The sequence below is a fragment of the Eulemur rufifrons genome, chromosome 29 (assembly GCF_041146395.1).
Source record: "Eulemur rufifrons isolate Redbay chromosome 29, OSU_ERuf_1, whole genome shotgun sequence".
In the NCBI taxonomy this organism is placed as follows: domain Eukaryota; kingdom Metazoa; phylum Chordata; class Mammalia; order Primates; family Lemuridae; genus Eulemur; species Eulemur rufifrons.
Window position 1 is genome coordinate 88,994,954 of NC_091011.1, and position 13,325 is coordinate 89,008,278.

At 48.2% G+C, this 13,325-nt stretch overlaps 1 protein-coding gene across 1 annotated transcript in view; it reads left to right on the top strand.

Annotated features, from left to right (window-relative positions):
* Window positions 1-13,325, top strand: part of TMEM178B (transmembrane protein 178B) — a 342,115-nt gene that overhangs the window by 108,339 nt on the left and 220,451 nt on the right. The window contains exon 2 of the mRNA XM_069462481.1: window positions 6,305-6,418. Within this exon, the coding sequence (XP_069318582.1) occupies window positions 6,305-6,418 (114 nt within the window). The remainder of the gene's footprint in view (window positions 1-6,304; window positions 6,419-13,325) is intronic.

Consider the following 13,325-nt stretch of genomic DNA (forward strand, 5'->3'; position numbering starts at 1 on the left):
AGAAAAAGGAATGACACAGTCTTTTCTCATTCCTGGTTCCCTGTGTCTCCCTTTGCCACTCTGGACTTTGAGAGGTGGAGGTTTGGAAAGGAAGAATGTGCCAGCACTGGACTAAGGCAAAGCTGGAGTGGAGTGTTTGGGAGGGGGGGGAGGGTGGGGAGGTGTGAGAGGAAGAAGACTGGAGAGAGAGGAGTGAGCTGGGTGCTGCATTTGCCACTCTGATCGGGGCTATGCCTTCTGCACCTGCTCAAGCTCCCAGAGGCTGACCTGCCCTCCGGCTCCAGTCTGGGATCTGCTATTGGGAGGAACCAGCAGGAGATTGAAGGTGGGAGCAGAGAGAGGTTGGGTGTTTCTTCCCTACCACCTCACTGCAGGTTGGCTGTGACCCTCTGCCAAAAGTTGGATGCCCTCTCTCCAAACAGCCACCTTCTTCATGCTCTGGTGACAGCTCCCTCCGCTGCCCCTACAAGCCTCAGGGTTATACCAGCTCCTTGTGTTGCCAGCCCCAGGTCCCCCACACCACCCTTCACTGGTCTCTTTCAACTCTGTGCTCAGCTTTGGAAATTGTCCTCTCCCCTTTTTGTTGTTGTTATGGTAAGAATATTTAACATGAGATCTACCCTCAACAGCTTTTTGAGTGTATAATAGTGTTATAAACTAAGGGCACAAGGTTGTATAGCAGATCTCTCACTCATCTTGTACAGTTGAAACTTTATACCTGTTTAACAATGACTCCCCATTTCTCCTGCCCCAGCCCCTGGAAACTACCATTCTACTCTCTGCTTCTATGAGTTTGACTATTTTACATAGCTCACACAAGCGGAATCATGCAGTATTTGTCCTTCTGTGACTGGCTTATTTCACTTAGCATAATGTCCTCTAGGTTCATCTGTGGTTGTCAAATGCAGCAAGATTCTTTTCTTTTTCAAGGCTGAATAATATTCTATTGTATGTATATACCGCATTTTCTTTTTTGAGACAGAGTCTCGCTCTGTTGCCCGGGCTAGAGTGAGTGCCGTGGCGTCAGCCTAGCTCACAGCAACCTCAAACTCCTGGGCTCAAGCGATCCTCTTGCCTCAGCCTCTCGAGTAGCTGGGACTACAAGCATGTGCCACCATGCCCGGCTAATTTTTTCTATATATATTTTAGTTGGCCAGATAATTTCTTTCTATTTTTAGTAGAGACGGGGTCTCGCTCTTGCTCAGGCTGGTCTCGAACTCCTGACCTCAAGCGATCCCACCCGCCTCGGCCTCCCAGAGTGCTAGGATTACAGGCGTGAGCCACCGCGCCCGGCCAATATACCGCATTTTCTTTATGCATTCATCCACCAATGGGCATTTAGGTTGTTTCTATGTCTTGGCTGTTGTGAATGATGCTGCAATGAACACAGCAGTGTAGGTCTCGTAGAGATACTGACTTCATTTGCTTTGGATATGCCTAGAAGTGGAATTGCTGGATCATATGGCAGTTCTATTTTTAATTTTTTAGGGAACCTTCATACTGTGCTCTGTAGTGGCTATACTAATTTACATTCCTACCAGTAGTGTGTGAAGGCTTCACTTTCTCCACCTCTTCGCCAATACTTTGTATTTTTTTCTTCTTTTTGATAGTAGGAATCCTAACAGGTATGAGGTGGTATCTTTTTGTGGTTTTGATTTGCATTTCCCAGATGATTAGTGACATTCAGCATCTTTTCATATACCTGTTGGTCATTTGAATGTAGTCTTTGGAGAAATGTCTGTTCAAGTCTGTTACCCCTTATTTAATCAGGTTATTTGGTTTTTTTGGTATTGAATTAAATTGTCCTTTTTTGAAACTCTCCTCAGTTACCTGTTTGGGTGTCTCACAGGTAACTGAGGGTCCCTGTTTGGGACCCTGACATGTGGGAGGCACCAGCTCAGAAGGCAGAGCATGAGCGAGGGTTTATAGTGTCCCGTGGGGGCTGCAGGAGGAAGCCTGCCCTTGGGCTGCCCGCGCCGAGGCTCCCTGGGAGAAAGCTGAGTCTCTGGGCTGGAATGCAGGAGTTTGGTGAAGATGGGTTTGACCTTCTCTCCAGGTGAGGCCATGGCTTCTCCATTGCCTTCCAGGTAGCCCCCTGCACGATGTGTGGCAGGAAAACCTGTTTGTGTGAGGAAGCCCATGTTCTGGGCATACATATTTGGTGCCCAGATGGTGCCTGTATTTACAAAAGCCCAGCACAATGACAGGACCTGCAGACACATGGATAAATATTTTGTCTTTCTTCTTAGGCAATATTTGAATCTTTCAAATTTAATTGCTGTCAAAGGCAGGATGCTTGCGATCCCCGAGGCAAAGCAAATAGCGAGGGCCTCCAGCGAGGCTGTTCCCGGCAGGTTCCCTGGCAAGCCACCTGCAGGGCCTGTCCTGGCTTCTTGCTCTTGCTGAGTGTCAAGTGGCCTCTTCCCTCAAGGGAGATGGTTCCAGCCTGCCTGGAACCTGTGGCAACTTGTTGAGTTTGTGTTGAGGCTGTGAGAATCTGACCTTAGCTAAGAAATTAGGTACTTTTGTAGGACACGAGTGAGTCACTGGTCTGGCCATCTCCTGTGGGATTTGGTTTTGTGCTCCAAGGCTGGGTCTGAGAGTGTTTTATTTGATCTTGGAATTATTGCATGAAGGGCTGCTGCTAGCTCGTATGGCATCTTTGTGCAAATCAGACAAAGGTAGCCCCTCTGACGGGGCAGATGCCCCACCTCACCAAGGTGCAAGGCTTGGCAAGCAGAGCGGCAGCTGGATTTCAGCACTCAGGTGTCCCTGGGAGGTGCCCTTGTGCAGGGCACAACCTACCCAACTGTACATGTCCAAGGCAGTTGGTGCTGGTATTCTTGTTAGAACTGTCTACCCTTTATATCTTCTTCTCCTTTCTTTTCTTTCTCTCTTTTTTTCCTTCAAAAATCATTGACCTAGTTGTCTCTGGGATTACATTTACCAAGTACAGTGAGATACTGTTCTGTGATTATATGTGGTTTTCTTTTCTTTTCTTTCTTTCTTTCTTTCTTTTTTTTTTTTTTTTGGAAGAATACAGATTAGCATGATATATGTGGTTTTCTTCTACCTCACTGTGATTGGTAAACCTCTTCCCTGTCCAGACAGGGAAGAGATGTTTCCTATAGACTCACAGAGTTCTGCAACAATCCCCTCCTTCAATTCATTACATTTTAATTTGCCCCAATTATTTTAATTCCTCAAATGTAATAAAAGCAGTGGGATTTAGGCCGGGCGCAGTGGCTCACGCCTGTAATCCTAGCACTCTGGGAGGCCGAGGTGGGCGGATCGTTTGAGCTCAGGAGTTCGAGACCAGCCTGAGCAAGAGCGAGACCCCATCTCTACTAAAAATAGAAAAGAAATTATATGGACAGCTAAAAATATATATAGAAAAAATTAGCCGGGCATGGTGGTGCATGCCTGTAGTCCCAGCTACTCGGGAGGCTGAGGCAGGAGGATCCCTTGAGCTCAGGAGTTTGAGGTTGCTGTGAGCTAGGCTGACGCCACGGCACTCACTCTAGCCTGGGCAACAGAGTGAGACTCTGTCTCAAAAAAAAAATAAATAAATAAAAAAAAAATAAAAAAATAAAAGCAGTGGGATTCTTTGCCCACTCTGATCTTACGAAGGGCACCACATACTATTCATTCCTTTCCTCGAAGCACATTTTATTGGTGCTTACATGGTGCTAGGGGCTGGGGAGATAAAGACAAATGAACAAGACAACATCCCTGCCCTTGAGAAACTCATAATCTAGTGGGGGAGTGAGGCGTGTAAACAGATAAATCACAGCGCAGTGGCGTTCGCTGCAGGAAGAGCAGAAGCGCCGGGTGCGGGGAGGGGAGAAGGGGAGCCGCACTGTTGCACGGCCAGGGCTGGGTGCTGTTCTGCACGTGGGGAAGGCTTTGCTGAGGAGCTGCCATTTGAGCCACCTCTGAGGATGAGCAGGTGTTTATCAGGGGAAGAGATGCAGGAAGAGACTAGGTAGGAAGTCAGCGGTGGATACGGCTGGTTCAGGGGAAGGGGAAGGCGGGAAGGTTGCCTGGCTGGAGCCCAGGATGTGTGAAGGTTGGGGCCCACGGGAGCTGGGGCGGGGGCTGGGATGTTACGCTTGAGGAGCATGGGGTTTTTCCTGTGTGTAATGAGGCCAGCAGATGCCTTTGTGCAGGGCATGATGCCATCACATTTTCCTTTATGGCCCAGTGGAGGGGGCTCTCTGGTCACACAGTCCTGGGTTCTAATCCTGGCATTGCTACTTCCTTGGGTGAGTCATTTAACCTTCCTGAGCCCCCATTTTCTCATTTGTGACATAGGGATGATGAGGATAATAATGCTTACTTAACTGGGCTGTGCCCAGGGCAGCCTCAGCTGTTTTCTTCAGGGTCCTTAGAAACATCTTCTCTGTGTGCGCCATGACAAGAGTACAGCTGGAAATCACTCACCTGCAAAGCACTTCGTGAGTCTTTCCTACCTAGTAAGCCTCTATAAATGTGGTTGTCTGTTGAGATAGGTCATTGTATTAGGACCGCTACAGAGGGAGTGGGAACACAGAGGAGCGGCTGGACTCAAGGGATGTTTCTGAAGTAGAACTGGCAGAGTTTGGTGACCAGCTGGATGTCAGGAAGGAGGGGCACCATTCGGGAGGGGGTGGCTTGGGGATGACTGCAGGAGTTATGATGCTGTAGACTGGATGGGAGGTGACGCTGTTAACGGAGATTGTTAACGGAAATTAGAGTGTGGGGTTTGCGGTGTGAATTCAAGTTGAGGAAGTAGAGACTGTCTGGTAGAGTACGTTTTCAACAGGTTTTGCAAGTTGAGGAAGGAGGATGACAGGATACAGGTGTGAGGAATGCTGGGGACCTGTGAGGGGTTTCAGAATGCTAGTGGGCTACAGGGAAAGAGGCAGAGGAGCCGAAAAACTGAAGATACAGGAAAAGAGCGCATAGCGCTTTCCAGAACTTTGCCTCTTTGGACAGTGTCTGTCCCGTTGGAGGAGTGTCTGCCAATAACTGGCAACTGGGCAGTTGTCCAGATATGATTTACAATGAGGCATCAGTTTCATGAGGCACTGTCTAAATTATTGCACTTCACCAATTGCCGGGTTCCCTGCTGACAGTGGGCCAGGGGTCAAACAATTCAATCAGGTGCCACCAGTTATAAATTGAAAATCAGCAGGGTGCAAAATGGATTACCATCAAAATCCATTCAGGTGCAAAACCAGATTTAAAAACCCCTAACCTTTAAAAAATCACCCCTTTCCTGATTCTTCACAATGCCCTGACATTGAGTTTTAATATCCCCCAGATAAGCAAGCATCAATAGAAATGTCTGCAGGAGACACATAGTAACAAGGGAAGAGTTCCTGATTGTGCCTTCCTTCTGGAATTTGCAAACACGGTGGATCTATGAATTAATACATTGGCAGTTCTGTTAGCTTCTCTAAGGCACCGGTTCTCAAATTTGAGCATGAACAAATCACCTGGAGGACTTATTCAAATCCACATTGCCAGGCTCTACCTGATTCAGTAGATCTGGGGGTGGGCCTGAGAAGTTGCATTTCTAGCAAGTTCCCAGGGGATGTTGATGTTCTTGGTACTGGGACCACACTTTGAGAATCTCTGCTCTAACATCTGGGAACGTTTTGATAATTTGACTAGCAAGTCACACTTTGATTAATAACAGCTTATCATAAAGGTCTTATTGGACCAGGTATTGAGTCTGCTAAGGGAACACAGTTTTGTCCAAGAAACCTCAAAAGAAACTGATTCAAAGAGACACAGACTGATTTGAGTGCTCTGTGTTCAGAGGTGACACTGGGGAGGATGTAGAGAGAAAAGTCAAGAAGACCCCCCACCCCAGCTCACGATTCCAGAAGACTGTGCATGCTAAAAGAACAAATGACATCATTAAGGCCAAAGCCTGCTCTCTGCTGGTCCCTGAGTGGAAACGTAAATGTCTTTTGATGCCAAACTTACTCTCTTAACTTGAAAGTTGATTTTCTTTAGAAGGTTAGACAAACGTGGGTACTACTTTCTCAGCAAGCTGCTCTGAGCCTAAACTTTGGCTCTTCCCACCTCTGCATGATCCCAAAAATGTATTTTTCTACCTAAATCAATGTTATTTGATTGTAGTTCTACTCTCTTGCTCTTTTTTACTTGAAGTTACTGCCTTGTATAAACTGTGGTTGTCACCAGGCCCAATATGAAACAAGTTCCTTTCTCCAAGACAGAAACATGGATCCCAGAACTACTGCAGATGTGGTCACTGCCTCGTTAACATTGGTTTCTTGTGTCTCTTTTCCAGGAGAAATTGAGCGATGCACATACATCAAATACCACTACTCCTCAGCCACCATCCCCAGAAACCTCACTTTCAATATCACGAAGACCATCCGTCAGGACGAGTGGCATGCCCTACGTAAGTACACCTAAGTCCCTTGGCCATGACTGTGCTGTGACGTACCCTTTGGAGGGCTCAGAGGATAGGATGCCTCCTCCTGAGACGTGCGGACAGTCTCAGAACATTGTCGTGGTTCCTTAACATTGGAGTGCCAATATCTCTGGGTCAGAATTGCCTTGGTTGGGTTTGATCGCATTACAGATTTGGGGAGTTTGTTTCTAAAATTAAAAAAAAAACAACAACAACAACAACCAAAAACCAATAGACAACTAGCAGTCAGATAATTATCTTATTTCACTACCCTGGTAGGCATCTAATATTTCACCTACCTGATTGACTAATAGCCATTTCTAGAGATATTAACCAGCACATGGGGACAGAGAGCTCATCCTAGGATTTAACTCGAGCATGTCCCCAGGTTGCTTGGAATATTACTGTGGTGACCTGTTGGTCCCTCGGGTTATCATCTGTAAAGGGTGAGACCAGCTGCTGGTTCCAGGCTGGCTCACATTGGGGATTTGCTTCTGGGTGGGTCACTAAGGTGTAGAATCTGGCCTCAACTTGCAAGTTTCTGTTTACCTTTGAATGATTGTCTATGGGATCCTGATCCGTGTGCAATTGTTCGGCAAAGATCAGAGTATCTGCATCCATTGGTGAGGGACTTGCTTGGCTAGGGATCCTCAGAGACTTAAATTACAATGAGAGGGTGACTTAATGAGCAAAGAGAGTTTGGTGGCTATTTTTACTCTTCTGCTTGGTGGGGATACACTGCCTGTCTGGCTGGAGAGCTCTCCTTCCCTGCGGGCACAGCGCCTCATGCTGACACATTCAGTAAGCTCCACGCTGCCTCTGTTGCATTCGTCACCATCTTTTTTTTGTCTGGTGTTGAAAGGTTAAGGTTCAGTTTACATTTATATGCGAAGGAGTGTTCTTTTATTGTTTCCTGGTAATAAGGATCCCTTAATTGGTAAACTTTGAAGAAGGCAGCTTTCTAGGCTGAAAACATTTCTCTTTTCTTTATTGTTGTCTGTTCTCTTGTGCATGCATTGGGCCACCAAGTGTATTCCCTGTTTGTTTGGCTTTAATTAAATAGCCACAGTTTGGGGTAGGGGATGGGGAGGTAAGAGAGACAAGTAAAATTAAAGAAAACAGAACAATCATTCATTGGTTTCAAGAAAAATATTGTGGCTGGGTGTATAGATGATTGTCACTAAATGCTCCTGGCCTGAAATGACAGAACAGGTGCCAGCGGTTGGGACAGCATGAACCAGACTGTTGCCCCTACAAGCCTTATCCATTTTTAGAGATATTAACCAGCACATGGGGACAGAGAGCTCATGTTCAAAGAACATTCCCATGTGCTAGACATTGAGCAAGGCATACGACATATTTAATTTTAACGTTACATTTGCCTTAGAGACACTAGTAATCAGGGTTATTAATTTCTTTTTGGAGGTAGATGTGTAAGGGCCCAAGTAGAGAAATATACAACAATAGCTATTATTTCCCACAATGCAGTGGTCTAGTATAGTCACTTATTAGGAACCTAAAAGGGATATTCAAGATCAATAAGTACTGTTGATTAACCACTTAAATCTAACTTAAGTTATGGGGGTCATCATAGGATTCAGAATCTAAGAAGGAAGATGTTACTGGCATAGCAGCTTCAATCCAAATCGACTCAATTTAACCAAAGTTACCGAGTTTCTGTATGTACGAGGCACACAGTGGGTACTGAGGCCACAGAAGCTCTTTTAAGGAGCCCACATCTGTGATTGGAGGAGGTGGAGGGTGGGGAGAGACATTCACAGAGCAAATAATTACAAGGCAATGCGATAATTACAATATAGTAGAATTGCTTCAAGCAATTAAGATAGTTTGTGGAAATTTCTCAGTAAGAAGGAGAATCATTTTAGTGTAAATTGCACAGATGCACTTTAAGGAAAACCTGGCAGAACCCTGGTGGCTATACACACTGTAGATATCTGGAATTCCAAGAGATTACCCATGGAGGCATCGCAGCAAACAGCTCACCTGGCATCAGCAAGGACAAGAGGACAGGATAATGCCCAGGTTTGTGGGGTCTTCTCTGAGCCTTGTGTGTCCCCTGGCCCTTATTCCCAAACCGTAGTGCTGTTGGGCTCTGCAGAATCTAGTGTGCAGCTTCCGCTGTGAATTGGGGTGCTAACAGATCTATTTTTAACTGATAAAAGCCATCTCAACGATTGATATATGAAAAGGCCTTGGGCACCTGGTGTCGGGTGAAGTTGAGGCTACCCTTTGGTGAGGGATTCGTCTGCCTCTTTCACAGAGTCGCCTAATGGGCTGTTAAGCAGAGAGAGAGAGAGAGAACATTTGCCACTTCTGACATCGGTGACAGCTATTTTTAGCCAGAGGGCAGGTGAGCATCTGTCACAGCTGAGGTTGCTACTAAGTATCATTGGGAATGCTGGCCTGATGGTAAAGCACAGAAGTGTCCCTTGTAATTTTCGGAGGTCAGAGAGTGATGACATTAGGTGACAAGTAGGCATATAAGTCCCCTTTGAAATAAAGTAGAAACTATTAAAGATTAACAAACTCCTATAATCCAGTGCTGGAAATGGAAAAAAATCAGACTCTGATTTCTTTATTTGGTTTAAGAATCCTTTAATACGCTAAGTGGTATTGAATAAATTCACTCGATACTAGATTGGTTATCGTTTTGTAATGTGGCCATAATATCTTACGTTCTGTAATTTTTCTCAGTAGATGATTTTTGCCAAGGGAAAGAATTTTTTTTTCCCCCCGAAACAACTTCTGGCAAATATTTGGACTTTGGTTAAACTCGGGTTATATACTTTTCATCAGGAGTTTGCATGTGGTCCGATCATCACTTTATTCCATTGACATGGAAAAAAATTTCAAATAGGAAAAAGCACAATTTGGTTTAAAACTATGCTGGGGTTTTTGAAAATTAACCCCGCCACTGGGAGGCTTAACTGCTGGGCTGTGAGCTCCTGCACCTACGGCCAGGTGACTGGCAAGTGAAGGGATAAAACATTCTTAGGCCACTCGGCTCACACATCCAAGCGTGAAGAGAGAGTGATCTCCAGAGGAGTGAAGGCCAGACCATCAGCCTGTGCGTGTGAGTCGGGTGGGGCAGGAGGGTGGTCTTGTGACGAGGTTTGAACACTGAGTTGTTTGGGTGATTTGGTGACGAGGTTCTGACTCTGGCTTGGATGGTGATTGTTGGTGGGGTGCCGTGGGGACCTGTTTCTCCTTCCCACCCTGGGAGAAGGCAGAACTCTTTCTGGAATTGGGATCCGTGTCCTCAGTCCACCCAGGCCAGGCTGTCCACCTGGTGCAGCCCACCTGCCTTCCCACCCACCCACTGCCTCCCTTTAGGTGCCAGTGGACCTGGCTGGGCAGTGGGCGGGTGAGAACAGCGTTTGTCCTGCCTCTAGGGGCTTGGGGTGAGCTGCATTTCTGACCCAGGTCTGACGGCTGCCTCCAGGGCAGAGTAGGACAGGCCAGTGAGGAGGGGAAGGTGGCCGCAGGAGATGAGCTTGGCTAATGCCACTCCTGGCGGGTTGTCTGGTTTAATGTTTTGTATATGACAGAATTCAGCTGGCAGTGGTCGGGGGAGCAGTGGCATCATAAACGGTGCTGCTTCCTCCTCTCACATGAACACGTCCCCACAGGCTTTTCAGATCCCGCAGTTCAGTCTGTGGTGGCAGCACACGTTTGGAGAATTCTGTGTCCTCGTGCAACCCTAAAAATCCCTTGCGGCCATCCCGAGTGGCTCTGCCTTTGTTCTCCCTGCCACTGGTGTTCCTTTGGCATGCCCCTCAGCACAGCCAGGCACCTGGCCTCTTGCCCAGTGGCAGGGCAAGGAGACATGAATGGTCACGAGCCTGAGTGGCCTCTGATGGGGCCTGGGTGGCCAGTATGGGCTCTGGCAGAGGAAGGAGGCCCCGAACGCAGGGTCTGGGAAGATGGTGTCACTGAGAGGTGAGAGCTGTCACAAGAAGGAGCTGGGATGGTGTGGAGCTGGGCCTTGGGCTGTAACAGCAGGACTCCAGGGAGGTTGGCAGGGAGTGCCCCATGGCAGAGCCTGCCTGAGGTATCAGGGCAGGCACCCACTGGACAGTGTGACAAAGGTGGCCTTTCCTTGGCCCCCAATCTCCTGACTGCTGGGCAGGGCCTCTGCGGGCAGCTGTACTGAGGTGCCTTCAGGGTCGGAGCCCTGCGACTTGAAGTGAGCTCAGGTGTTCTCATTCCGCTTGGCGTTTTCAAGATGGAGGTTTCAGCTCGCAGTCGATTGCCCCTGGCGTGGGAATCCGGGAGCTGGGACCCCACTTGCCTGCAGTCAGGTCCTCTCCGTTATCTTTCAAGAGGCTGAGAGCCAAGAAAGCTAGAGGGTTTTTTTGAAGCCTCCTTCTGTCAGGACTGAGGGTTCACCTAATTGGATTGGATGGTCACACAGCACATTTCCAGCTGGCTGGGGAGGGAGAGAGGGAGAGATGATTTCCCTCCCCACCCGACTTCCCTGTCCCCTACCCCCCCAGACACACACACACGCTGACACACTGGCCCTGCAGCTGTTGCCTCAGGCAAACTGAGTGCTAACTAGGACCAAGCAGAACAGGAGCCTCATCCGTGGCGTGAGGACCTGCCCTTTGCCCACCCAGCGGGGCTTTGCACTGGAGGGGGTGGGGCAGAGAACACGGGAGCCATCCTGAAGCAGGGTGTAAGGAGTGCAGGGAAAGTCAAGCTTGGCTGGAAGACGGAGGGAGAGGAGAGAGAAGAGGAAGGAGGGAAGGGAGGCAGGCAGAGCTAGAGACTGAGGCTTTGTGGAGGAACAGGGGCATTTTAGTGAACATACCACTAAGAGGGATAAACTATTGCAGACACCTGGGTGACACACTGGACTTCCTGTCCCTGAAGTTCTTGACCTCTCACCCTTGCCTGTGGGTTAGCTCACTCTTGGGTTCCAGCCCTGACCCCAGGCTGATATGTTGATAAGAAGACCAGAGTGTCCTGCTGCTCTGGTGTGGATCTTGGTGCAGAATTCTTACCTTATTCTGCTTGGCCAAGCCCTGCCTGCCCCCTCCTCACCTGGCCTCTCCCAAACCCTCTTCCTCATCCTCCTCTCTTTCCAGAATTAGAAGCTGCCCCTGAACCCCATTCTCCCTGGTGCTGTCCAGACTCCCTCCTGCTGCCCCACATCTTGCCCACCTCTTGGGCCCCAGGCGACTCCCTGCCCCTCCCCACTTGCATGGGCCTTCTGGCCTTGGACTTATGTTGGGTCTTTGACTGGCAGTACCTACCTTTCTTTTCCTGGCAGGTCCTAGCCCAGCCTGCTCATCTGCAGAGCGGCTGCTCTCCGGACTTTCTTCCCATTTAGATAGCTCTGGCCTCCCCAGCCCGGGAGTCACTTGGATTCCTGGTCCCTCCTTCCCCAGCCATCCTTGTTATGACAAGATGAATGCTGTAGACCAAAGGGCTCAGGATGAAACTAACCGTAATTATAGCAACAGTAAGCATGTCCTTGTTCACATCGGCTGGAATGCTCCTCAGAGGGTGCCTCGGTGTTTCCTCCTAGGAGCCCAGTCTGGGCTGTTATGGTGCCTTTGCAGATGAGTTAACCAAGTGGCAAGGGCAGGGGACTGCCTAGGGGTCCTGTCTGGGACCTCAGAGGAGTCTGAGGATGAGGACTCAGAATCCAAGTCTGAACCCCTGTGGATTCCCTCCGGCTATTTTTCTCTTTTTGTTTTTGGCTGATGTTATGTAAAACAGGCTAATGAGGTAAACATCCCAGACATTAGAAGCTTGGGCCCCTGCAGCGTCAGCCATTTTCCTCTCCTGCACCCACATCTGAGCTCAGGAGCTGTTGTGAGCTGCCTCTTGCTTGCAAGACTGGCATCTATGGGGGTTGTCACCAGCAAAAAACCATCTCCCAAATTGGAGAAGCTTGGTACCACAGAAGCTCAGCTGACAGAGCATCACCATATGTTGCCCTGTATCTTGAAGTCTTTGCTTTTTGCAAACCATTTCACGTCTCTCTGCTCCCACCCAGCCCCTGCAGGGAACATTGGAAACCTTTTGGGACACCCATTGCCTTGTGCCTGTTCTCCCAGAGCTGTGGTGGTTTTCTGCAGCAAGCCAGGCCGAGAACACCAACCCCTTAATGCGATATCGCACCTAGACCTGCTCTTGCAGCAGTAACTCATGCCAGGGTGTTTCCTTTCCTTCAGAGCTTTCCTGTCTGTCAAAACTTACCTCTCCTTTGTTCTACTCAGATTTCTACTGGAGAACAGGTTTGCTACTTTGATGAACATGTTGAGCTAAGGGGTTAACGTCTTCTTGGATTACCTTCCCTGGATAGCATTTTTATTTTGCAGGAGACCTACCCAAAGGAATGATGGTGAGGGTGTTACAGGTAATATGGAGATGCTTTAATATCTTTAACACAGAAGCAGCTGTTGATCCTAGCTACTTAGATAGCTGGCCTGGCTAGGGGTCAGTGATGAAAATGGATTGGACAAAAGGGAGAGTTTATTTTTGAGACAACTATAGGGATAGGGAAGGGAGGAGTTCTGGAGAAGAGGTGGGGTGAAGTATGGTACAGCCTTTTCTGTTAAAGACATCTATGTCCTGGAAAAAAACCCGAGAACTACGGTGCTGGTATAATTGCAGTCTTCCAGCCACAATTCATCTGAACATGCAGGTCCAATTTTGTGCTGGGAATTAGTCGGAAGTCTGGCCTGGAGGCATTCTCTCAGCTTCCGAAGATTGGAAGTTGCTTTCTTCTGGCTGAGTGCATTGATACTGACACCACAAAGGAGAACTGGGCACAACCCCACTGGCCTCCTTCATCCGTTTGTTCATTTACTCATTCGATAGTTGTGGAGTGCCTATTCTGTGAGCATCCTCATGTCAGGTG